Source organism: Typopeltis vanoorti, chromosome 8 (assembly GCF_054136105.1).
Source record: "Typopeltis vanoorti isolate ZY-2024b chromosome 8, IOZ_Tvanoo_1.0, whole genome shotgun sequence".
In the NCBI taxonomy this organism is placed as follows: Eukaryota; Metazoa; Arthropoda; class Arachnida; order Uropygi; family Thelyphonidae; genus Typopeltis; species Typopeltis vanoorti.
In genome coordinates this window covers 24,023,982-24,049,902 of record NC_143556.1, presented here as the reverse complement: position 1 = coordinate 24,049,902, position 25,921 = coordinate 24,023,982, and the positions used below count along the sequence as shown (strand labels likewise).

At 35.0% G+C, this 25,921-nt stretch overlaps 1 protein-coding gene across 1 annotated transcript in view; it reads left to right on the top strand.

Annotated features, from left to right (window-relative positions):
- LOC150103852 (transforming growth factor beta receptor type 3-like) overlaps positions 1-25,921 on the top strand; it is a 315,988-nt gene that overhangs the window by 251,272 nt on the left and 38,795 nt on the right. Inside the window, exons 11-13 of the mRNA XM_090397076.1 lie at positions 10,568-10,795; positions 13,410-13,542; positions 25,613-25,709. Coding sequence (XP_090253202.1) covers positions 10,568-10,795; positions 13,410-13,542; positions 25,613-25,709 — 458 coding nt within the window. The remainder of the gene's footprint in view (positions 1-10,567; positions 10,796-13,409; positions 13,543-25,612; positions 25,710-25,921) is intronic.

Genomic DNA, 25,921 nt, shown 5'->3' with positions numbered 1-25,921 from the left:
TTCAACTAATGAGCTGTCAAAGTTATCAACCTGGTATGTGCGACTTTGAACTCATTGCTACATCTTCACCATATGAGGAAACTCGTGGATGAAGAGGAAGTACTAGAGCTGTTGCACAAACTGAATAAGAATTCTGCAGTAGGAACTGATGGAATATCAGCATGGATACTAAAAGAGTGTTCAGCTGAACTGGCTACTCCTTTGACCAGGATATATAATCTTAGTCTCAGAACAGGGAAGATTTCACAGGAGTGGAAAGAATGTATAGTAAACCCATTGCCAAGGGTAGTGCAAAGATTGAATGTATCAAAGTATCAACCAATTAGTATCTCAGGAGTGGCGTTGAAGATTTTGGAATGGTTGGTTAAGGCTTGCATTCAGAAATGGATTGAGAGAACTCTACTTTGTAATGAACACCATGGATTTACTAAGGGAAGGTCATGTTTTAGTAACTTGCTCACATTCTATAATAATGTTACCATTGAGTTTTAAGCAATGGAAATGGATACATCATGATACTTTTGGATTTTGCTAAGACTTTTGACAGAATATAGCATGGAATACTGTTGCATAAATTGGAGAATATGGAATTGGATTATAAACTATTCGCATTGATACGAGGATGGTTGACTGACAAATATCAAAAAGTGGTATATGGGGATGGGGTGAATCTGCAAAATTCATGGTAACAAGGAGTGTGCCTCAAGGATCAGTCCTTGGTCCATTGTTATTCAATCTGTACATTAATGACATTGGGGAGGATTTGACATGTGATATACAGCTATTTGCTGATCATGCAAAGATAGGTAGAGTAATCAGGAGTGCTGCTGATATGCTGTTTTTGCAGAATGATTTCAATAGGCTGGAATTGTGGGCATGTGAAAATGGCTTTCATGTCAATGTTAATAAATGTAAAGTCATGCACTTTGTTGTGATTAGATAGTCAGTGTCGTATTATATTGGTGGGTTATGCTTGAAGAAACTGATGAGACTAGGGATCTTGGAATTTTAGTAGAGACAGGAAGTTGAAATTCAAGGGTCATATAGCAAAAATTGTAAATACAACTCAGAAAATAATGGCAGTGCTGAAACAAACCTTGACATGTTAAGATAAGGAAGTCATTTTGCTCTTTACATGACCTTGATAAGACCTCACTTGGACTACTGTGCACAGGTCTGGTCTTCTGGTTTCAATGGTGATTCTGATGCATTAGAGAAAGTGACAAAAATGATACCAGCATTGTGAAATGCAGATTATGAAGACAGATTGAGAATTTGTAGGCTGCAGATACTAGCAAAGAGGAAAAAGAGGGATGATATGATTGAGACTTACAAACGTTTGAATAGGTTATACAGAATTTCAGTAGAATTTTTCATTTTATGGAGAGTGGGAAAAGGAAATGAGGGCATCCATGGAAGTTGAGAATAAATGCTTGGATAGATTTTAGGGCTAGGTTTTTCTCTCATAGAGAAGTGTTTGATTGGAATGGATTGCCATTGGATGTTGTGTGTGCAAGTAGCAAATTTCTTAAGAATTCTGGAAATGATTCTGAGATGCCAGAAATGTAGGGGATTGGAACTCAACATACTGTTTCCTTGTTATTCGAGCTAGAATTATAGGAATACAAAACTGTTGCATGATTCTTTCTAAGAAGCCATTGAGTTTCATATATCATTTGATGCTTAAAAGCTCCTGCTGTAATAGTTCAAGTGTAGAACAAATAGTTTAAGCATGTTGCAATAAAGATTTTATAATTCCAGTCTTCTGTGATGGATGGTGAGCCGATTGCTGTTGAATGTAGCATCCGGTGCAAGTAGGCTTTCGATAAATGGATTAATTCACCTGATGATGAGCTGAGGAGTAGAATATCTGAAATGGTTAATTTGTTGTCTTTTTCCATTTCCATAGTAAATTTAATTTGTGGATGTAGATTGTTTGTATAAGATAAAAAAAAGTAGGCGATGTTTCTTCATTATGAGGCCGGATAGCAAAATGTTGTCTATATAACAAACCCAAAATGAAGGCTAGGGTGTATGGATGTCTTCTAAATATTCTAAGTAAAAGTGAGCAAGTGCAGGGGAAGAGTGGACTTCCCATTGCAGTTCGTTCAACTTCACTGTGAAACTTATTTTGATAAATAAAATATCCACAGCGCATAACAAAGTCAAATAATTTCATTATATCTTGTGGAAATGCTGCTGAAAGTCAATGTGGTGTATTCTCAAGAAGAATATTTTGTGAAGAGAAATTCTATATCAAAGCTAACCATTATATCAGTGGACTCTAGGAAAACTTTTTCACTTTATCTAGAAAATCAGAAAAATATTTTATGAATGAGTTGGTGTTAGCACTTTGCACTTTCAACAGTGCTCTAAAAATTTGGCTAATTCAGTAAGTAAGTGAGTCAATGCAGTGACAATTAGATGAAGAGGAATGTCTTTCTAATGTATCTTAGGACCCATAGACCCAAGGTGTTCTAACAAAATAAGTGTTAAGTTTTTCTATGGTGTCTCTATCAAGGTTTACAATTTAATCTAGTAATGAATTCAATTTTTTCAGTTGTCTGTTTGTGGGATTTTAATCCAGTTCTTGGTATTTTTATGTACCAGGGTGGCCATAAAATAACTTTCCCTCTTTGGAGGCATCTGTAGCTAAAACCAATAAACGGAATGAGACCAAATTTTATATTGAGACTTTTGAAGGCATGTGGAGATGATATCTGTGAAAAAAAGATTTAGTACTAAAAGCCGCCGGTAGGGGAAATTTTGGTGCTGTCGGAGCCGAAAACAAGCGAATAATTACATTAAAGGCATAAAATAGAATAATAACATTTCAACGGTGTAAGCGACAGCTGTGTCACTCATCCAGCTGGAAATGTGGCGCATTACAATGATAATAATAATAATCAGTTTAGTTTAATCCTTTATCCAAGTGTGAGCAATCAAAGTTTGTGTCTGAAAGTATCTTCAGGACTGAGGTCAGGTAGTACAACACCGGGCAACTCGTGGCAAAGGTGGACCAAGCTAACATCACTCCTATCTCAGTATCTTCCATAATGCAAAACACATTTCCTTGCAGATATGTATAATGTTATCCATTAAGGGAAGGGCCACTACCCTCACTAGTTTTGACCTTTATTGAGGTCTCTTCAGTAGGAGCCAGGCCCTGATGTGGAGATACCAGACAGAAGCAATAGCGAGGTCATCTTTACCTATAGGAGTTGCCAGAAGGTGTGCCACCTTTTTATTAAATTACTCTGGATTTAGAGAAAGATGTTGAAAGTTTATTTTTCACTTGGTTAGACTATAATCAATTTAATTTAATCCTTTATCCAAGTATGAGCAAACAAAGTTTGCACCTGAAAGTATCTTCAGGACTGGGGTCAGGTAATACATTTTTTTTTCACGGAAATCATCTTCCAATGCCTTCAAAAGACTCGATATAAAATTTGGTCTCATTCCGTTTATTGGTTTTAGCTACAGATGCCTCCAAAGAGGGAAAGTTATTTTATGGCCACCCTGTATAACATCATGTATCTCTTACTTTTTAAATTCAATCCATTGTTTGTGTTCTATCTTGTAATTAACTATTGTCACCACTGATGATGATGGTCATTATATTCAGAGTGAAATATATGCTCTTAAATAAATAGTATTACTTATTCCTTGTGTTTTTCATGTTAATTAAAAGAAACCTCTCATGACAGAAGTATCTCTTAAACAACAATTACTAAATTGTTTATTCATTTCCTAATTTCCTGAAATGCGCTGGCTCTATACAAACTTTTCGTGTTTCATGATCCTATTCAGAATTCAGAGAACCAGGGTGACTCTCTATATCATAGGAATATGCAAGTCCCATACCCTGATCCCACAAAACAAGGTGGAAATGTAAAATTTCGATGTTCTCAAAATATAAATGATCTAAAACATCGACCTTTTACAGTGGAAATATACCCAAATTTCCTTGTACAAATGTATCTATTTTTCTATGTAAAGTTATCTGTGTAAAGAACAAAATAAGCCCAAAGAGAATTAAGTCGCTAATTGTTCAAGAAGAGATGTGGAGGTAATGAAACCAAGAGAAACGCCAAAGTTTCAACATGCCTTTTGAAAGTTGTTTACAAATCCCGTCACAGGTGACCTTCAAGGTCAGTATTGCCTTGAAAATAGGGTAGAGCCGGAAAGCCTACCCTATATCCCGCTAACTGTCGAGACTACTCATCGGTGCCCTGTCCCTGTGACTCCAAGACGAAGATTCCAAAACACGGAACGGAGGAGGAGAGACCCCTCAAGCACCGGAAAAGGAATAAGGAAGGAAGACACATGCAAGATAGGAGGAGAAGACCCACGTGATTCCATCTTTTCATTAAATGTCTGTGAATTAAGTGAAAATTCCCCATCGAACTGTTAAGTTATCTAACTTTAGAAGGTAGTTTTTAATGTGTGAGCATTGCTCGTAAATGGGTGTAATTACAGATATTAACTGATGAATGAAACGTGAGCACAGTTGATTTCCCATGGAAGAAGTTGGGCTATTGAATTTCTTTTGATAACTAAATGTGTGCTTGTGATAATTCTTGTTGTTGAAGTATTTACCTGCTATCATATTATAGGAATGTTTAGAACTTGATGACATAAATTGTACCAATGTAATTACCAGAGTTTTAACTAAGTGTTTAAGAAAAAAATAAGGTTCTGAGATATATATATATATATGTATATATGCATGTGGTGACTGAATGAAGCTAAATTACAATTGGTATGCACACCTAGGAAATCTATGATATATGTGAAATTTCCTAACAGTTGTAATATAAAATAGGCTTATTGAAGATTTAATTAAGTGAGTGCGAGAGAATATACTAGGAATTAAATTTAAGTGATCATTCAAGGCTAAGAAATAGTCCTCTGTGAATCAAACTTGTATTTTTATGTAATATGTTCAATTATTAGATCAGTAATTAAACTTGTTTGTTATTATTATTTAAAGTGTTGTCAGATCCAATCTTTTGCAATGCACTGATCCCAAAAAACACAATTCGGACTTGCAAACGGGAACTCAAAGGCTAGAAGTGATTTAAGATAGGTAGCGAATATTTTGCCATGACTGCAAAAACTTTGGCGAGGATAAGATATAGATAATTCTTGATCTACTAGGATATGAAAGCTTTCTTTTGCCTATAGGGGAACTTCAGGGGTGCAGTCATCAAACAAATAAATATCTGGAGATCCTAGGCATGAGAAGGAATACTTAAGGTAGATCAGTAAAGATAAACAATAAAGAGATATTAACAGTATATGTACAAAATATAAGAAGAAATTATATATATATACACATTTACAGAGACACCATTAAGAGGGGGTGGGATTTTTATTTTTGCGTTTTATAAATATCCTAATCTTTGTTAATCATAGTACATAGCATTATAGTACAAACCTGCTAATATGTGCAGTCAGCTCTCACTATTATAAACTTAGAGATCAAAGGAAGATTTGATTTAGAATACCACAGAGCTTTAGTTGAGAGTTTTCTGTAATTTATTATAGTGGATGAGTTTCAAGTTGTTACAACTTGAAAACTGATTGCTTTTTCAGAAACATCTTGAAATGTTAATTATCATTTTACTCATATATTTTCCACCATTTTAGACTGTTTTTTGATTTTTGTATTGAATGAAATGTAACAGCATAGGTACTTTTTTGATGTTATATGATGTAAAGAATTACCATTTTAAAATAACTAGATGTTAACAAGATCAACTGTATTTGTTTGTTTGCATATTCAGTTGTTGCAGTTATTTCTATGTGCATTGTCTTTGTATAAATCATGTAAACTGGTGTTTCTCGATATGTTGAATATAAGGGGTTTTGAAATAGATCACAGAACCTAAAGATTTTTAAAAAATATTAAAAATATATTTTTTTTTGTTTCTCATTTTTTCACACTATTCATCAACATGTTCTCTTTGCTTCTTAAGTTAGCTTGTCATGGATACTTCAAAATCTACTTTCATTCTTTGATATTCAATATGCAGAATAGGTTAAGCCATTAAAAAGGTTAAGAAACTTCAATCTAGATACTATCTATGATATATAACATCAGGGAAATATTAAAAGTTTTTTCTTTTTATATTCAGTATTTCAGTATTTACAATGGATAGTTCCCCTTCCCATAATGCACAGCATTATACACACCCAAAAGGATGTGCTGTGCATTGTGGGATACTAAGGCAATTGATGTGAAGTCATTAGCCTCTATGTAGAAGTAGCCTAGTTGTGAAGATATTTCATGCACAAACTTTGTTTGCTAACACTTGGATAAAGAATTAAATGAATAATGTAGTTTCTTGGCATCTGTAATTATTAGAGAAATATTGTCTGGAGAGAATTGTATGAATCATTGTAACAACATCTCAATGGATTATGGCAATAATGAGGTGGACATTTACATGCAGAAGCAAAGAGGTTATGGTTCCCATGTACAAGATTTTGATCAGGCCACATGGACTATTGTGCACAGATTTAGCACTTGGTTTTCATGGGGATGAGAATATATTGGAAAAGGTCCAGAGAAGGTTTACTAAGTTAGTATCAGGTATGTGGAATGTCATATATGAGGAGAGAGTGAGAGAATGCAACTTACAGAGCCTTGTGAATAGACAAAGAAGACGGGATATGATTGTGGCAAATAAGTTAGTGAGGGGCTATTACTAGATTAATATGGAAAGATTTTTCATAGAGTAGAGGTAAGCAAGGGTAGAACTAGAGGCCATCCCTGGAAGCTGTATAAGGAGGGTGTGAGCAGAGGAGTGAGAATAAGGTTCTTTGCATGGAGAGTGACTGGTGATTAGAATACATTGCCTGAAAGTGTGGTGAATGCAGAAAGAAACTGTGAATGGATTTAAGTCACAGTTCGATGATCTTTGCATGAGAGAGTATCGACCTCCCATGTTGAGTCCTTTGACTCCATGAAAATTGGGTGTTAATAATAATAATAATTATTATTATTAACAAGTCTAATTTATCCATTCTTCTTCTTATTGTGCTATCTTCTATCGAAGGTCAGCGACCATCTTGGCGAACAAACTGCGCTCTTGTGCTAATCTGAGCAGTTGTGCACTGCTCTTTCCTGTCCACGTCTTGATGTTGTCAAACCATGATATTCTTTTTCTTCCTCTAGTTCCTTTGCCATCAATTCTTCCTAACAAAATAGCTTGTAGAAGTTGGTATTTGCTGTTTCTCATGATGTGTCCAAGATATGATGTTTTTCGTTTCTTGATTATTTGTACAAGATGTTTAGCTTTGCCAATGGATTTTAAGACATCTTCATTGGTAATTTTTTCTGTCCATGATATCTTTAGCATTCTTCTGTATAGCCACATCTCAAAGGCTTCGATTTTCTTGATGGTTGTCGCCTTCAATGTCCATGTTTCAACTCCATAGAGCAGAATAGACCACACATAACATTTCAGCATTCGGCATCTGACTTCCATGTTTAGGGCTTTATTGCAGAATAGTGTTCTCATTTTCATGAAGGACTGCCGTGCAACTTCAATCCTTGTCTTTATATCTATTTCTGGATCCCACCGTTCATTAAGCCAGCAACCAAGATATTTATATCTTGACACATAATCAATATTTTTCCCATTGAGTGTCAGTTTCATTGATGAGGCTGGATGTTTGCTGATGATCATGTATTTTGTCTTGTTGATGTTTATATTTATTCCCATTCTTTGGCTTTCTATGTATACTCTGTCAACGAGTTTTTGGAGATCCATAATGTTATCTGCAATTAGCACGGTGTCATCTGCATATCGTAGGTTGTTAACAATCTTTCCATTTATTGTGATTCCCTCTGGACATTCTTCCAATGCTTTTTTAAAGATTACCTCTGCATATATGTTGAACAGGAGTGGTGAGAGCACACATCCTTGTCTCACTCCTCTTTTGATGTTAATATCACTGGTGGTAATGTTGTCTAATTGAACGGTAGCTGACTGATTCCAATACAGATTTGTTATTAGTCTTATGTCTTGTTCGTCTAGCCTTATTTGTTGAAGGATTTCTATTAAGTTGGTGTGTCTGACTTTGTCGAATGCTTTTTCAAAATCTATGAAACACATAAAGACAGATTTCTGTTTTTCTATGCATTTTTGTATCAATATTTGGGTACTGAAAAGGGCCTCTCTAGTACCAAAACCATTCCGAAAGCCGAATTGTGTTTCACTTAGTTTCTTCACTTTTTCTATAAATGCGATTCTGAATTACTTTCAAAAATATTTTTAATGTTTGGCTCATTAGACTAATAAGTCTGAAGTCACCACAGGAATTCGCTTTGGGTTTCTTTGGGATAGTGATAAATGTAGATTTGAGCCAATCTGATGGAAATTCATCACTTTCATATATTTTATTAAATAGTTTTTCAAGAAGTTTGATGTTATCTGGTTCGATTAATTTTAAAAATTCTGTTTGCACACCATCTGGTCCACTGGCTTTTCCTGTTTTACTTGTTTGTATAGCATTCTCTATTTCACATTTCATGATTGCTGGTCCTTGAATGTTATCTTTTATATTTATAGGCTTCTGTCTAGTATCATTGAAAAGTTCTGTTACATATTTTATCCAAATCTGTGCTTTATTCTCTTCTTCTAGAACTATTTTTCCATTTTCGTCTCTTAGAGACACTATTTGCTTTTTCCTCAGTTTTCCGGAAATTTCGTTGATTTTCTTATACAGATTGAAATTATCATGTTGTTTCTGAAGCAGTTCAATTTCAGTACATAAATTTTTCATCCAATTTTCCTTGGCTTCTTTTATTTTTTTCTTGATGATGTTATGTGTTTCTGTATACCTGGCTAGGTCTTTGTTTTTATACATTCTTCTTGTAGAATCTCATCTGTCATCCATTCCTGTTGTTTTATATTATTCACATAACCTACTTCTTCAATACTTGTTGTTACGATGGCATTCTTTAAGCTATTCCAAAGAGATTCCACACTTTTATTTTCTTCTATGTTAATCTGTTGTAATCGCAGGTTAAGCTGTGTCTTGGCACTTTTATTTATGTTCGGGTCTTTCAGTTTTTCTACATCAATTTTCTTTTTCTTCTTTTGTGATTTTTTAGCTGATTTTAATCTAAGATGTACTTGTGCAACTATGGGATTGTGGTCTGATGAGATATCTGCTCCAGGATAAGTCTTTGCACTCTTTATACTACTGTGGAATCTTTTATTTATCAGTATATAATCAATTTGATTTCTGACAATATTATGTTGGTTATCTTGAGGCGATTTCCAAGTGTACAGTCTTCTTGGTGGAAGTTTAAACCAGGTATTTGCTATTGTTAGATCTTCTTCCTGACAGAATTGGACTAGGCGATCTCCTCTGTCATTTCTGGTGCCTAAGCCATGTTCGCCAACAATTTCTCGATCACCCCCTCTTCCCACTTTTGCATTGAAGTCACCCATCACTATGTTTATATCATGTTTCTTTGTTAGGTTTTTAATCTCTTTTAGGTGTTCATAAAACTCTTCAACATCTTCTTCACTTTTGTCAGCTGTGGGTGCATAAGCTTGGATGATATTTATGTTAACGGGGTTTCCCTTAAGTTGTAACAGCATTATCCTTTCAGAAAATGGAATCCAATTTATTACTGATTTATTGATTTCTTCATCTACTATTACAGCTACACCATGTCGATGTTTGTTCTCATCATTCCCAGAGTAATACATTGTCATATTATCTTGTTGACACTTTCCAGATCCTGGCCATGTTGTCTCGCAAATTCCCAAAATCCGGATGCCCAGCCTCTTCATTTCTCTTGTGGCATTTCTTAATTTGCCAGCTTCATACAGAGTTCTGACATTCCAAGTTGCAATTTTAAAAGTGGATACCATTTTGAGCCCGGAGATTCTTCGCACCCCTGTCCCATTTAAGGGACGCCGGGAACTTGGGGCCAATTGTAAGGGTTTGCTCGCCATGGTGGTTGTTCTGGAGATAAGGTAGAGCAGTAGTTTCTCCGTTTGCTTTCTGCTCCGCAGTATTACAGACGTACACAATATAATCATATTGCCATCTGCAAATCTCTGATCACAAGCTTTTCCGTCATCATTTGGCTTCAACCTTGTGTCAGTACTGACAATGCTGCTTCCCAATGTCAGGGGCGGTGACCCCAGCAGGTACTTATTTAATAGCGGCACTACTCGCCATGTCACCGAGTTGTCATTGGGCTTTGTGAGGTTTTAAGTGAGACAGAGTTGCCACTTCTGCTCCCCCACGCCCTGATAGCTCAGTCGCTGTTGGTCCACGGCTGCTTATTCGCCAGATTGCTCTGCTAACCTCCATATCTGAAGGCTGTTCCCCGATCCGCCACCTGGGGACGCACCCAGTAGTAGTCAGCTCTGCCCCGGGAATTTATCCATTAGAATACCATTAAAAATAGATACTTGTTTCTTAATTGGATATTTTAGAATATTAGCAACTTGAGTAATATTTAGTTAATGCAAAATGTATTTTTAAAATGTAGTTTTTTTTTTTTTAATACCTTATATATTTTAACTTGTAGGTCCTCTTTTGGGCAATGAAACAAGGAAGTGTCTTAGCTTCTAGCACAGTTGACACACTTACAGACGATGAAGATGTGTCAGCTGAAGATGGCTCAGGTGTTGAATTTGGAGTCATGAATTCTGGGAAACACATAGATGACAAAAATACTCATCTACTTATACCATTGTCCTTTCAATGTGTTTATAATTTGACTGCTAGTGATTCTGAATTGAAAACTCCTAGTCAGGTAATATTATATACATAATAATGACTTATTAAAAAAAAAATTAGATAGTGCAAAGATTAATTGTAACACTCGCAACAGATTTTATTTAGATTATTTGATAGTTTTATCAGCTCATCAGTTTAAACAGAGCCTCCGTAGCTCAGTCGGTATAGATGAAGCCCTTTGGTCTCATGTGGAGGCAAGGGGTTTTTTTCACCTGGAAACTCAGTGTTTTTTTGTCCCCCAGAACAGGCAAACTGGCCCCATGAACACACACGGATTACAGTGATGAATACCTAAGACCCAGCCATAGGCCTGATTTGTCAGCTATGCTGGTTCCAAGCCCAGATAAAATTGAGGTGTGTGTGTGTGGGGGGGGGGAATTGAGATGGTGCCATACTTCCCTGTAAAAAGGGCCTCACAGCCATTGTATCATCATACACTAAATAAATAATAATTAATTTAAACATTATAAACTGTTAATAGGCTTGGTCCTTGAAGGCTAGTGGAAAACTCTAAAGAAGACATTGATTGATTCAGCTGGGGGAGGGGTAGACGGTGAAGTTGTCTGCAAAAATAAGAACTCTATGGTGGACACAAAAACACAAAAAGTTAAAGAAGCCGTTGTGGAAAAGAAAAGAAGAAAGCATACCCAAAATTCCTAGCAAATAAGTCAGCAGATGCTCTAAAAGAATACAGAGAAAAATATGAGAGCTAAGTTACGTGTAAAAGTAGCTAAACAAAAGTCATGGGAAGACTTTGGTAAGAGTATGGAAAATAAATATCAGGAAAGTGGCAAAATGTTCTGGAGGCTATTGAACAGCTTAGAAATAGAGGAAAGAGTACTGTAAAAGGATTCAAAGATGATATGAAAACTGAAATTAAGGATATCATAAATGTCAGGAGTAATTACTTTGAAAGACTGTTAAATGAACCAAGCAGTGACAGAACAGTACTAGAAAATTTTCAAGGAAATTCAAAGAGGAGTATATCGATACTTGAGGTAGAAAAAGCTATCAAAAACTTGAAATGTGGAAAGGCGCCTGCAGTAGATTGTATTCGACCAGAAAAGCTTAAGTATGAAGGTATAAAAGTTATAAAAGAAATTAGAGGAATTTCTCTAATATAGAGAAATTCCTCTAAGAACGTAGAGGAATTTCTCTACTAAGTGTTCCAGGTAAGATTTATGCAAGCATACTTGAAAAGAGTTTGAGAAAGATTTGGACAGAAACTTGGAGAAGAACAAGCTGAATTCAGACCAAATAGAGGTTGTCAAGATCAGATTTTCACTTTAAGACAAATAGGTGAGAAATCATGGGAATATGACAAGGATCTGTACTTAAGTTTTGTAGATTTGGAAAAGGCATGTGACAATAATAAATAAAGGCAATCACTGCAATCAGCTGCAAGTGTTGCCTGCAGTGGACAACCCACCATACTCAGTGAATGTGACTGCAGAGTACTACAAAGGATAATATGTAAAAACCCCCATTTGTTGGCCGACACATTGAATGCAAAGTTCTGAGCATCAACTGGAACACAAATCTGCACAAAAGCATTCTGAACCAAGGTTCACAACATGGATATCCATAGTAGGACCACAATATGCAAGTCCACATTATCTGAACCAACATTCAACATCGTCTTCAGTGGTGCAAAGAGCGTGTGCAATGGAACATAGAAGCTTGGAAAGTTGTGTTATGGAGTGACAAATCACGCTACACCCTCTACCAAGCAGGTGGGTGTGAGTAAAGCAAATGCCTGGTGACCATCTCTAACCAGAGTGCATAACCCCAACTATGAAGGAGTGGTGGTGGTGTGATGGTATGGTCCTGTTTTTGCTGGTTTGGTCTTGGACCTCTGTTTGCCGTGCCATGAACACTGAACTCTGAGAAGTATCTGAACATTCTGGACAATACCTTGCTTTCTATTTCATGGCATTTCTAAGGAACTGACCATTGTCTCTTTCAGCAAGACAGAGTATCGTGTAAGGCTGCTTCTGTAACTGTGTGGTATGTGTACTCCATAGATCTCTGATCTCAACCCTATTGAACATCTGTATTATGAATTTGAGTGTCGGGTGAGATAAAGAGATGTCCACCCCATAACAGTCTACACCTCATTACATATCTACAGGAAGAATGGTCCAAAATTCCCAATGATTGCTATTGTACACTTGTGGAAAGTGTTGCAATTATTGCAGCAAAAGTAGGTTCTACATCTTATTAAGGTATATGCCATGGCTATTTGTTCCTCATTCTATGGTGTCCTTAACTTCTTTTCAGGTAGTTTCTCCATTAGGCCAGTTTTTTTTTTTTTTTCTGTCCTGCATGACTCAAAGGGTTAAAGATGATGATTTTTATCTTATCTTTCTTACTATTCTCCTGACAAAAGAGCATCATGATTAGTAACACTTTTGTAGTTAGTAGTTTCACTAATTGCTTGTTAAGTTTATTTTTGCTAGCTCTTTATGACATCTTTATCAAAGATAAATGAAATGTTGAAAAGTTATACTTATTCTTTTAAGCATCAGTAATCTTTAACAAGACATACAGTATTTGTTCAATACCTAACCTTATTCATCTAGTTCTTTAGAATAGGATCATACATTTTGCTTTTTTTTTTGTACTTTCAGGTTCTTGATCCTTATATCTACAGGATGGACCTATATTTAAGCAAAGAATTTACTCATCCTCTGAGTGAAAATTTGTTTTTTTTAAAATTTATAGCTAATGAACATATTTTTGTGGAAGCTTCAATAGATGCTGGTGAGTTCTTAAAAGTTTTTATTATTAAATTATATATTTGTATGTTTTGGCTAAATTATAACACACCTGTCATAAGAAGCTAGTTCTGAATCAGTTTATTCTGTCAAAATACTTATGAAATATGCCAAAATGATATCAAAATAAATAACATCATTTTCTTGCAGAAATTTTAGAATTATGTGAATTTCATTTCTCATATATTTTAGAAAATTAACATTAAACTTTTTGCAAGTAACAATTGTCATTTGTGCTCATCCACTCTTGAGTGTTTTAGAAGGATGCATACTTCATCTGACTTTGATTTAAGCCTTCTCTCTCATTATATATAAGTCAACCTGTTAGAATATATATGGAAATAATTCAAAGTAATTAGAACATATATAACTTGATTTGTGAGGAAAAAAGAATCGCCATTCTGGTTAACATTCCTCATATAATGGATTAAGTAATTTGGAACTTCAACAATAAGTAAATTTTGTCTGCTTTAAAGATTATAACAATACAAGTAGCATTTTTTTTCTCTCAAAGATTTATTGTAGTCTCTAATTTCATATATCTGCACTTTCACTTGAAATAAAAATTATGTTTATGTTTCTTTGAATATAAATGCAGTTTCATAATAAGCTTAAACAGAGAGCTTGAGTATAATCTGGAGCAAAATTTTAATTATTGCTTATTCAGTTTTATTTATAAACTGTTTAACTTATAAATTATGGCTTTCAAGGTGTTTAAAAGTAGTCCATCAAGTTATTCTGCTTTATCATCGAAAGCAGCCAGTGATGAAAGCTTTTCCATCTCTCTAATACTCATTACTGATATCATGGACAACATGTCCTTTAATGATGCATGATGCCAATTCATCCTCACCCACCATTGCTATGACCACCGTAGTAACATTTTTCATAATCATACAGTAAGCTAAGGAGACTTTACTTGAAGGTGATGCTAATCAGAGAATTTATACAAATAATATTTCCTTTAGAGAAAGTAAAATAGAAATGAATGGACAAAATCATTTCAAGGTTTTTTGCATGATACATTCAGCTGTCACTATAGTGAACTTTTATAGATGAAAGGAATAGCAGATTTCCTTTAGAATAGTACTGGTTCTATGCAATTTTGTACAGGACTTTTCATTAATTTATTATAATGAGTGAGTTTACTATAATGGTGTTTGCTATCGCAACAGTTGACTGCTTTTTAGCCAAACACCTTAAAGCAGCTGAAACTGTTGGGAAAGCATAATACTGTTTCATAATAAGCTAAAACAGAAAACTTGAGTATAATCTGGAGCAAAATTTTAATTATTGCTTATTCAGTTTTATTTATAAACTGTTTAACTTATAAATTATATACTAGTTGACATTTTGAATTAATTATTTTATACTATTAAAAATAAGATGGGGGTGCTTAAGGGTCAAAGCTGTATAACTGAGAGGAGACCTCCACATAGCCTTTAAAGGAATGCGGAGAACCGACCAGGGCTTCTGACCTAATGTCCAATCCTCACCTTCTCGTGGTGCACCCTGTTGGGTATCTACTTTGATACTGAACGAACGAGGATGGGCTGGCAATTTGGGATTTAGCCGACCAAATTGTATTCTTATTGGTTAAACCAAAATAAAAAATGATGGTACAACATGACAAAATTTCATGCCGGCTGGGGCGTCGCCCGGTTAAACAAGGCCCCCGTTGTTTTCGCCAGGGAACCAGGGCGAATAGCGAAAAGTCAGCTACTGGAACAAATCTGAAAACAAACCCCAACTCAACATCACCAGAGTTAAAGATCGGTACTATCAACGTAAGAAGCCTGAATGGCAAAGAAATGGAGCTAGCTGAGGAATTAGATAAGTACCAGATCAACATAATAGGGGTGACTGAAACAAAAAAGACCAAAACTGGTGAGATCTTTCTGAGCAATAAATACAAAATGTTATATTCAGGCAATGACAATCAAGGAAAAGAAGGAGTAGCCATAGTATTCAACACAAAATACGAGGCTAATCTTCTTGAATGGCAGTCAGTCTCAAGTAGAGTAATGTGGGCAAATATGAGAATGGGGAACTGGACAATGAGACTTATTTGTGCCTATGGTCCCACAGAAGGTTCTACTAAGGTAGAAGTGGAGGAATTTTTTGAGGCTTTAGAAAAAGCAACTGACACAATGAAAAAGGAAAAGTTGGTCCTTGTTGGGGATCTAAATAGTAGAGTAGGAAATGATTGTGAGACATACAAAAATATTTTGGGAAAATTTGGAGAAAAGAGCAAAGCTAATAATAATGGCAAATATCTGTTGGATTTCTGCTCAGGACATGGACTGGTTATTACTAACACCATGTTCCAACATAAAAATGTGCACAAATTCACATGGAGAGAAGAGGCTAGGAATAAGAAAAGTCTCATTGACTATGTTATTGTTGATAGTGATGTTTTCTCCCTGGTGCAGGACACCAGAGTGTACAGAGGATTTGAAATTGGAAGTGATCACTATTTAGTCTTGAGCAGGATAAAATTGAATTTCATATTGAAAAGAATAACATGTAAGAAAGTTTTAAAGCGAATAAAAGTTGAGCAGCTCTCAGATGTGAACTGTAGACTAAAATACAGAAATATTATTGAAAAGAAAATGAAAGAGTTTGAGAACAGGAATCAAACCTTGGAGATTCAGTGGCAAACTCTGAAGGAAACATTGATTGAGTCTGCCAGAGAGGCATGTGGTGAGGTTGTGTGCAAGGATAAAAAAATCAGAACTCCCTGGTGGACACAGGAAGTTAAAGAGGCAGTGAAGGAAAAGAAGAAAGCATATCAAAAGTTCCTGGCAAATAAGTCAGCTTTTACTCTTACAGAATACAGAGACAAATGTAAGAAAGCTAAACAGTGTGTAAAACTAGCTAAACAAAAGTCATGGGAGGACTTTGGCAAGAATATAGAAAATAAATATCAAGAATGTGGCAAAATATTCTGGAGGTTGTTGAAGAAGCTTAGGAATGGAGGAAAGAGTGCTGTAAAAGGAATTAGAGATGATAAAGGTGAAATGAAAACAGGAGAAAAAGATATCCTTGAAGTGTGGAGTAATTACTTTGAAAAACTGCTAAATGAAACAAGCAGTGATGACAGCACAGTGATAAAAAACACTGACCAGGCATGCAGTCAGGAATACATATCCATACTTGAAGTAGAAAAAGCCATCAAAGGCTTGAAATGTGGAAAGGCAGCGGGAGTAGATGATATTCGACCAGAAATGCTGAAGTATGGTGGTATAAGAGTCTTACAGTGGCTGCACTGCATAGTTCAGAAAGCCTGGACAGAGGGACGAATCCCCGATAATTGGAGTAGAGCTCTCATAGTACCCATATATAAAAAGGGAAATAAAACTGAATGTGAGAATTACAGAGGTATTTCCCTACTGAGTGTTCCTGGCAAGATCTATGCAAGTATACTTGAGAAACGGTTGAGAAGAATTGTGGAAGAAAAGCTTGGTGAAGAACAAGCTGGATTCAGGCCAAATAGAGGCTGTCAGGATCAGATCTTCACTTTACGACAAATAGTCGAGAAAGCATGGGAATATAACAAAGATCTGTATTTAAGTTTTGTCGATTTGGAAAAGGCATATGACAAGGTGCCAAGAGAGAAGCTATTCAATACGCTGCAGTTATATGGTGTCAATGGGGCATTATATCAAGCAATACTTAGTCTTTATTTGAGTTGTGAGTCAGCAGTTAGAATTGAAGGAGGTACAGGAAGATGGTTTAATGTTAAATCTGGTGTGAGACAAGGATGTACATTATCCCCTCTGTTATTCATTATCTATATGGATCACATTATGAAGGAATGTGGTATTAAACCTGATATCAAAGTTGGAGATGTTAATGTCAGCTCTTTGCTTTATGCGGATGATGTTATACTTCTAAATAAATACACTACAAGTCTGCAAGATTCTCTGACTAAATTGAATAGCTGTTGTAATAGATATGGTATGAAGGTCAGCAATAAAAAGACAAAGACAATGAAAATTGGCAGAATCATTGAAAATGTCAACTGTGTTGTGAATGGAGAACCTGTGGAACAAGTAAAACATTTCAGCTACTTAGGCACAATTTTTACTGAAGATGGTAAACTAAATATAGAAATAGACAACAGAATCAGCAAAGCTGGTATCGTGGGAAGTCAATTGAATAAATTCATATGGAATAAGAAAGAAATTAGTCGGAACACTAAATTAGCTGTATACAAGACTGTGTTCAAACCAATTTTAACTTATGGATCTGAGAGCTGGGTCAGAAGTAAAACACTTGACCAAAGACTAGAGACCGCAGATATGAGAGTCCTGAGAAAGATTAGAGGCGTGAACAGATGGCATCAATAGCAATATCATATTAAAAATGAGGATATTAGGAAAGAACTTGACATTGTCAGCATCCAGGAATGCGTTAGCAGAGCTAATCTCAGATGGTGTGGTCACTTAAATAGAATGGGAGAGGAAAGATTAGCAAAACAAGTGTTCTCTGCCAGGTTGGCAGGAAAACGACCCAGAGGAAGACCAAGATATAGGTGGATTGATACGGTACAAAGTGCCTTAGACGATAGAAATATAAGATCTGATAATGTTGGAGTCTTGACAAGTAACAGACTGATTTGGAGGAAAATTGTAGATAGGAAGTTAGTAATGATGTAATTTTTTCATGTAGTACTGTCATATCCTGTACACCCCTTGAGGGTACATGGCAGGAATTTGATGATGATGATGATGATGAAAAATAAGATGGAAGATTCACATTAAAAAACTTGATGTTAATGGTAAACGTTTCTTAAAGTTGGTTAGAGACAGAATACAAGGAGTGATGAGAATAGAAATCTTTCATAAGAGCAGCATGGGTTTGTTAAGAGAAGATGTTGCTTTAGTAAGTTGGTTACATTTTATAATAGGGTAACTAGTGTATTGGGCAGAGGAGATGTTGGCATTGAGTGGGATAGGGATGGATAGTCAGTCAGTAGATTAGCTTAGCTGCAGGGATAGTCAACTGATAGGAATCAGCGAGTTGCATATGGGGGGTGCAGCATCTTAAAAAAGTCATGAGTGAGGTGCCACATGGTTCTGTTCTGGGACAATTGTTGTTTAACTTATATATCAGTGATATTATTCAGGGTATGAGAGATAATATACAGATGTTTGCTGATGATGTTAAATTAGGAAGAGCAATGACAGGAAGTTCTGACATGTTGTTGTGACAAGAGGATTTGAGGTAAAGGGTAAAGTTATGCACTTTGGGCAGAGAAGATGGAATGAGGTTAACATATTGGAGGAACTTTGCTTCAGGAAGTGGAGGAGGCAAGGTTGATGCACAGGGAACCAGAGTTCATGGGTCATAAAAGTTATAAGAATTATCCATAAAATTGCTTCTATAATGTAAAGAATGCTAATGTACATATATATATGGATATGATAATTACACTATAAGGCATTAATCAGGCCTTACTTGGATTTCTGTGCATAGATCTGGTCACCTGGCTATGTTGGTATTAGGGAAAAACTGAGGAGCGTGTAGATGCAAATAACTAAGACCATCTTAGGACTCTGGAATGCCAAGTATGAGGGTAGTTTAAGGGAATATAGTCTGCAGAGCTTGGTAGATAGGAGTAGGAGAGATGATATGATTAAGAAGTATAAGTTAGTAAGATGAGAGCCTCTCATATAGATATAGAGGAATTATTGTTTTGATGATGGAAGAACACGAGGACATCCCTGGAAACGGTAGAAAGGTCATGTGAATAAGAACACAAAAAGGAGATGTTTTGCTTGGCAGGTGGTGAATGAGCAGAATTTTGCTGGATTGTGTGGTGAGTGCTCTGGCATCGAATTATTGAAGGATAGATATGATACTTATTGTGATCTGTGAAAGTTCATTTTCCTGCAGTGAGTCTTTGGACTCCATGGAAGCTTGGAAGTACTAATACTAAATGATATTTTCAACTTATATTAATAATGTTTTTCTGCTGTGATCAAAAAAATTACCCAATTGAAAATTTAAAAAAAAAAAGAAGGAAAAAAATATATATATAGCAAATAGTGGTGTCGTGTGCCCATTTAGGTTGGGTGTGCTGTTTGTGTGGCTTATGCAACCCATGCTACAAAACATCAATTTGACTGTATGATTGCATTTTGATTGATGTATGAAAGTTTTAAGAGTGTATAGCACATTAGCGCACATCTTAATTTGTCCAATGCAATTAATTGTAGGATAACTTTGAATACTTTAATTTATCAATTAATATGATTTTAAATATAGAAAGCATAAAAGTCAAATGAACAATAGCTATGCTTCATGTGCACCATTAATGTGTGAAGCACAAAGTACTTGTGCTTCATAGTGAGATTAGATTATCATTGGCAAATACTAGAGTGAGACATGGATGATTTGAATTTTGATATGACTTTTAAATACAGCAATATAATACATGCAGAAATTGGAAAAACATATGCATTGTCTTCTGATTCTTAAAAATTCCAACACAAGAAATATATTTTTTACCAGAATATAAAGTTAATTATTTCATTGCTTGCAGTTATTTCATTACAATGCTAAAAAATTCAGAATCACAATCAGGCTCTCTTGAATTTCTTCACCTGCAAAACCTTTTCCTTTTTACATGAAAAGGTTTTAAAATAAAGTGAAAAAAAAAAAAATGAAAAACACACAAGAATCTACTCTAAAACAAGAAAAAAAAAATGAGTAAGACACAATGTAAAATTCTGAAAACATGTTTCACATTGCTCCAAAAATTATAATTTAAAAATGCAGCAAAACTTATTTAAGCTTTGCTGTATTTTTGGAGATGCTCTTTTACATGAAATGGCATGCTAAATTTATATATTTTGTATTTATTACGAAGTGGTATAAACATAGCCCACCATTTGCTATAAAGGGCAGTTCTTCCATTTGAATAAGCTTGGCTATCAAGGGTGTGTATTCAGGATGTGCTAGGCGTGTGGTGCACATACCACTGTTTACTATATATATATATATATATATATATTTGTTTTATTTTTAATTTTCAATTGGGTAATTTTTTGATCACAGCAGAAAAACATTATATAAGTGGAAAATATCATTTAGTATTAGTACTTCCAAGCTTCCATGGAGTCCAAAGACACACTGCAGGAGAATGAACTCTCACAGATCACAATAAGTATCATATCTATCCTTCAATAATTCGATGTCAATGCACTCACCACCCAATCCAGCAAAATACAGTCTGCTCATTCATCACACAGTCAACACTGTTTCCCATTGTATATATGGGCATAAAAGTTATAAATTATTTATAGAAATTATAAACATATATTAAAAATTTGTGGTTCACGGACAATTCATCGTGGGAAAATTCAATGAGGAAAAAATTCGCTGGAAATGTTATTTGCTAGAAAAATTGAAATAATATTGCATTGATACTGATGTATGAAAACTAAATGCACTGCAAGATAAATTTCACAAAATATAGTTTTTTTATGTACAGTATTTATGTATTATTTATTCGGATTTTAATTAGATTTTCATAATATTTTTATTCTTATACAGTGAAAGTAATATTTTATTGATCAATGAGTTTCCTAATTTCTGTTTTGTCTTAAAAAGTTATAAATATTCTCTTTAACTTAGTTACCACAGGTTCTGTTGATGGAATATTAATATTTACAAAACTGGAATATAGTGGTTTAGGGAGAAAGGGCACAATATTTAAGAATATTTATTCTGTGAACCGTTCACTATTTTTCTGCACACTTAGACACCCATCCAGATATGATACACACACACACACACACACACACACACACACACGCTTTATCTGAACTAATTCAGAAGATGAGGTGTTTCAGTTATTGAATACATGTGTATTTTGAAAATGACTCACTTTTACTGCATAGGAAAGATATGTTGCACCATATTCTTAAATATGGTGCTCTTTCTCCATAACCACCTTATTACAGTTTTGTAAAAATTAATATTCCTTCTACAGAGCCTGTAGTATCTCAGTAAGAAAGAATATTAATAACTTTATACGGAATAAAAAATTTCAGAATGCTAAATATAATCAAAATAATAAATAAAGCATAAATTATTTCTTTTTTTTTTCATATATGGGATTGACATGACCTTCTTCCTCTGGGTCGTTTTCCAGCCAACCTGGCAGAGAACACTTGTTTTGCTAATCTTTCTTCTCCCATTCTATTTAAGTGACCATACCACCTGAAATTAGCTCTGCTAACCCATTCCTGAATGCTGACAATGTCAAGATCTTTCTTAATATCCTCGTTTTTAATACGATATTGTCATTGATGCCATCTGTTCATGCCTCTAATCTTTCTCAGGATTCTCATATCTGCGGTCTCTAGTCTTTGGTCAAGTGTTTTACTTCTGACCCAGCTCTCAGATCCATAAGTTAAAATGGTTTGAACACTGTCTTGTATACAGCTAATTAAGTGTTCCGACTAATTTCTATCTTATTCCATATGAATTTATTCAATTGACTTCCAACCATACCAGCTTTGCTGATTCTGTTGTCTATTTCTATATTGAATTTACCTTCTTCAGTAAAAATCGTGCTTAAGTAGCTGAAATGTTTTTCCTTGATCCACAGGTTCCCCGTTCACAACACAGTTGACATTTTCAACAATTCTAAATATTTTCATTCTCTTTGTCTTTTTATTGCTGACCTTCATACTTTATCTATTACAACAGCTATTCAATTTAGTCAGAGAATCTTGCAGACTTGTAGCGGATTTATTTAGAAGTATAACATCATCTGCATAAAGGAAAGAGCTGACATTAACATCTCCAATTTTGATATGTTTAATACCACTTTCCTTCATAATGTGATCCATATAGATAATGAATAACAGAGGAGATAATGTACATCCTTGTCTCACACCAGATTTAACATTAAACCATCTTCCTCTACTTCCTTCAATTTTAACTGCTAACTTACAACTCAAATAAAGACTAAGTATTTCTTGTTATAATGCCCCATTGACACCATATAACTGTAGCATGTTGAATAGCTTCTTTCTTGGCACCTTGTCATATGCCTTTTCCAGATCAACAAAACTTAAATACAGATCTTTGTTATATTCCCATGTTTTCTCGACTATTTGTCGTAAAGTGAAGATCTGATCCTGACAGCCTCTATTTGGCCTGAATCCAGCTCGTTCTTCACCCAGCTTTTCTTCCACAATTCTTCTCAATCGTTTCTGTATGCTTGCATAGATCTTGCCAGGAACACTTAGTAGGGAAATACCTCTGTAATTCTCACATTCAGTTTTATTTCCCTTTTTATATATGGGTACTATGAAAGCTCTACTCCAATCATCAGGAATTTGTCCCTCTGTCCAGACTTTCTGAACTATGCAGTGCAGCCACTGTAAGACTTTTATACCACCATACTTCAGCATTTCCTTTCGAATATCATCTACTCCTGCTGCCTTTCCACATTTCAAGCCTTTCATGGCTTTTTCTAATTCAAGTGTGGATATGTATTCCTGACTGCATGCCTGGTCAGTGTTTTTTACCACTGTGCTGTTATCACTGCTTGTTTCATTTAGCAGTTTTTCAAAGTAATTACTCCATACTTCAAGGATATCTTTTTCTTCTGTTTTCATGTCAACTTTATCATCTCTAACTCCTTTTACAGCCCTCTTTCCTCCATTCCTAAGTTTCTTCAACAACTTCCAGAATATTTTGCCACCTTCTTGATATTTATTTTCTATATTCTTGTCAAAGTCCTCCCATGACTTTTGTTTAGCTAGTTTTACACAGTGTTTAACATTCTTGTATTTGTCTTTGTATTCTCTTAGAGCATAAGCTGACTTATTTGCCATGAACTTTTGATACGTTTTCTTATTTTCCTTCGCTGCCTGCTTAACTTCCTGTGTCCACCATGGAGTTCTGATTTTTCTATCCTTGCAGACAACTTCACCACATCCTCTCTAGCTGAATCAATCAGGGCTTTCATCAAGGCTTGCCACTGAATCTCCAAGGATTATTGTTCTCAAACTCTTTCATTTTTTCTTCAATAATCTTTGTGTATTTTAGTCTACAGTTCACATCTGAGAGCTGCTCAACTTTTATTCTCTTTAAAACTTTCTTACATGTTATTCTTTTCAATATGAAATTCAATTTTATCCTGCTCAAGACTAAATAGTGATCACTTCCAATTTCAAATCCTCTGTACACTCTGGTGTCCTGCACCAGAGAGAAAACATCACTATCAACAATAACATAGTCAATGAGACTTTTCTTATTCCTTGTCTCTTCTCTCCATGTGAATTTGTGCACATTTTTATGTTGGAACATGGTGTTAGTAATAACCAGTCCACGTCCTGAGCAGAAATCCAACAGATATTTGCCATTATTATTAGCTTTGCTCTTTTCTCCAAATTTTCCCAAAATATTTTTGTATGTCTCACAATCATTTCCTACTCTGCTATTTAGATCCCCAACAAGGACCAACTTTTCTTTCTTCATTGTGTCAGTTGCTTTTTCTAAAGCATCAAAAAATTCCTCTACTTCTACCTTAGTAGAACCCTCTGTGGGACCATAGGCACAAATAAGTCTCATTGTTCAGTTGCTCATTCTCATATTTGCCCACATTACTCTACTTGAGACTGCTTGCCATTCAAGAAGATTAGCCTCGTATTTTGTGTTGCATACTATGGCTACTCCTTCTTTTCCTTGATTGTCATTGCCTGAATATAACATTTTGTATTTATTGTTCAGAAAGATCTCAGCAGTTTGTCTTTTTTGTTTCAGTCACCCCTATTATGTCGATCTGGTACTTATCTAATTCCTCAGCTAGCTCCATTTCTTTGCCATTCAAGCTTCTTTTGTTGATAGTACTGATATTTAACTCTGGTGATGTTGAGTTGGGGTGTGTTTTCAGATTTGTTCCAGTAGCTGACTTTTTGCTGTTCACCCTGGTTCCCTGGCGAAAACAACGGGAGCCTTGTTTAACCGGGCGATGCCCCAGCCGGTATGAAATTTTGTCATGTTGTACCATCATTTTTTATTATGTACATATATATTCTTTATGTGAATTCTATCCATGAAAAGCTGTTAGTAAGTGAGTACTAGTCCTTATGTGATCCTTAGCCTGCCCACAGCAGGCTAAGGATCACATAATCTGGAAATTCTTCTCTTGGGACTCTACAGGGAAGTTTTTAAGCCATGTTTGAACTCCAGTAAACAGAATGGTGGTCAGTGAACTTCATTTGCTACCTAAAAGCATTCACAAAATCCATACCCACAGTATGAATTTTGTGGAATTGCCTGTTGGTTGGAGAGCAGGTATGCTAAGCACTTGGCCAACTCGGCCAGCAGATATAATATGTTATTATAATATGATATAAGAATACTAAAAATCTTTAGTTACTATTTTTAGTATATTTTTCCAGTCAAAATTACATTTTCAGGGAAAATTCACATACAGATATGCAGGAAGACTTATTGTTCAAGATCCACACTAATCTTTTTTCACATGATACTTACAATATCTCTCCTTAAACACATTCAATAAAGCACTCAAAATCATCCTGGTAACCAATTCCATTCACTCACCACTCTCCAAAAAAAAGAGTCTAGTCCTCACCTACCACATGCTTGCACAACATCCAGGGGCATTACCTTATTCTAAATGTACTTGCCATGTATTAAAAATTTCTTCTGCATTAATCATATAAAACCACTTTAGTAATATATATGTTTCTACCACATCTCCTCTTTTCTGCCTATTGTCTAAATTTTCCAACCCACACACCTTCAGTCTTTCCTTATAGGGTGCATTCCATAGACCACTGACATATGGGATGATGAGCATTGAGTCTGTATATGTCCTAATAATCCTAATAGTCCCAATAATCTAATCCAAAAGTCCTAATAATTTCTCTACATTCTGCATTATGGTTATACTCATTTATGTCTTTTTTGTATTATATCTTTATAAGTTGCATTCCATTAACTGTGTATATTGATATTGTTTTAAGATTTGCTGAAATGAGCCTTTTTTCTTTTTTCCTCAGATTCATCTTACTGTGTTGTAATTGATGAATGTTGGTTATCTGGAACAGATAATCCCAGCGAGAATAACTTCAGAAGAAATGTGCTTATTAAAAATAGGTTAGTTTATTATTGCTTATTCAAATCAAAACTTCATTTTAATTTTCATTGTTTACACACACACACACACACACACACACGCACATATATATATATATATATATATATATATATGATGATTTGTTGTATTAACTTGAAATTGGGATATGTTCATACTTTTATACACTGACTGAGATCCGAGAATTAGAACAAACAATTAAATTTATTAAATA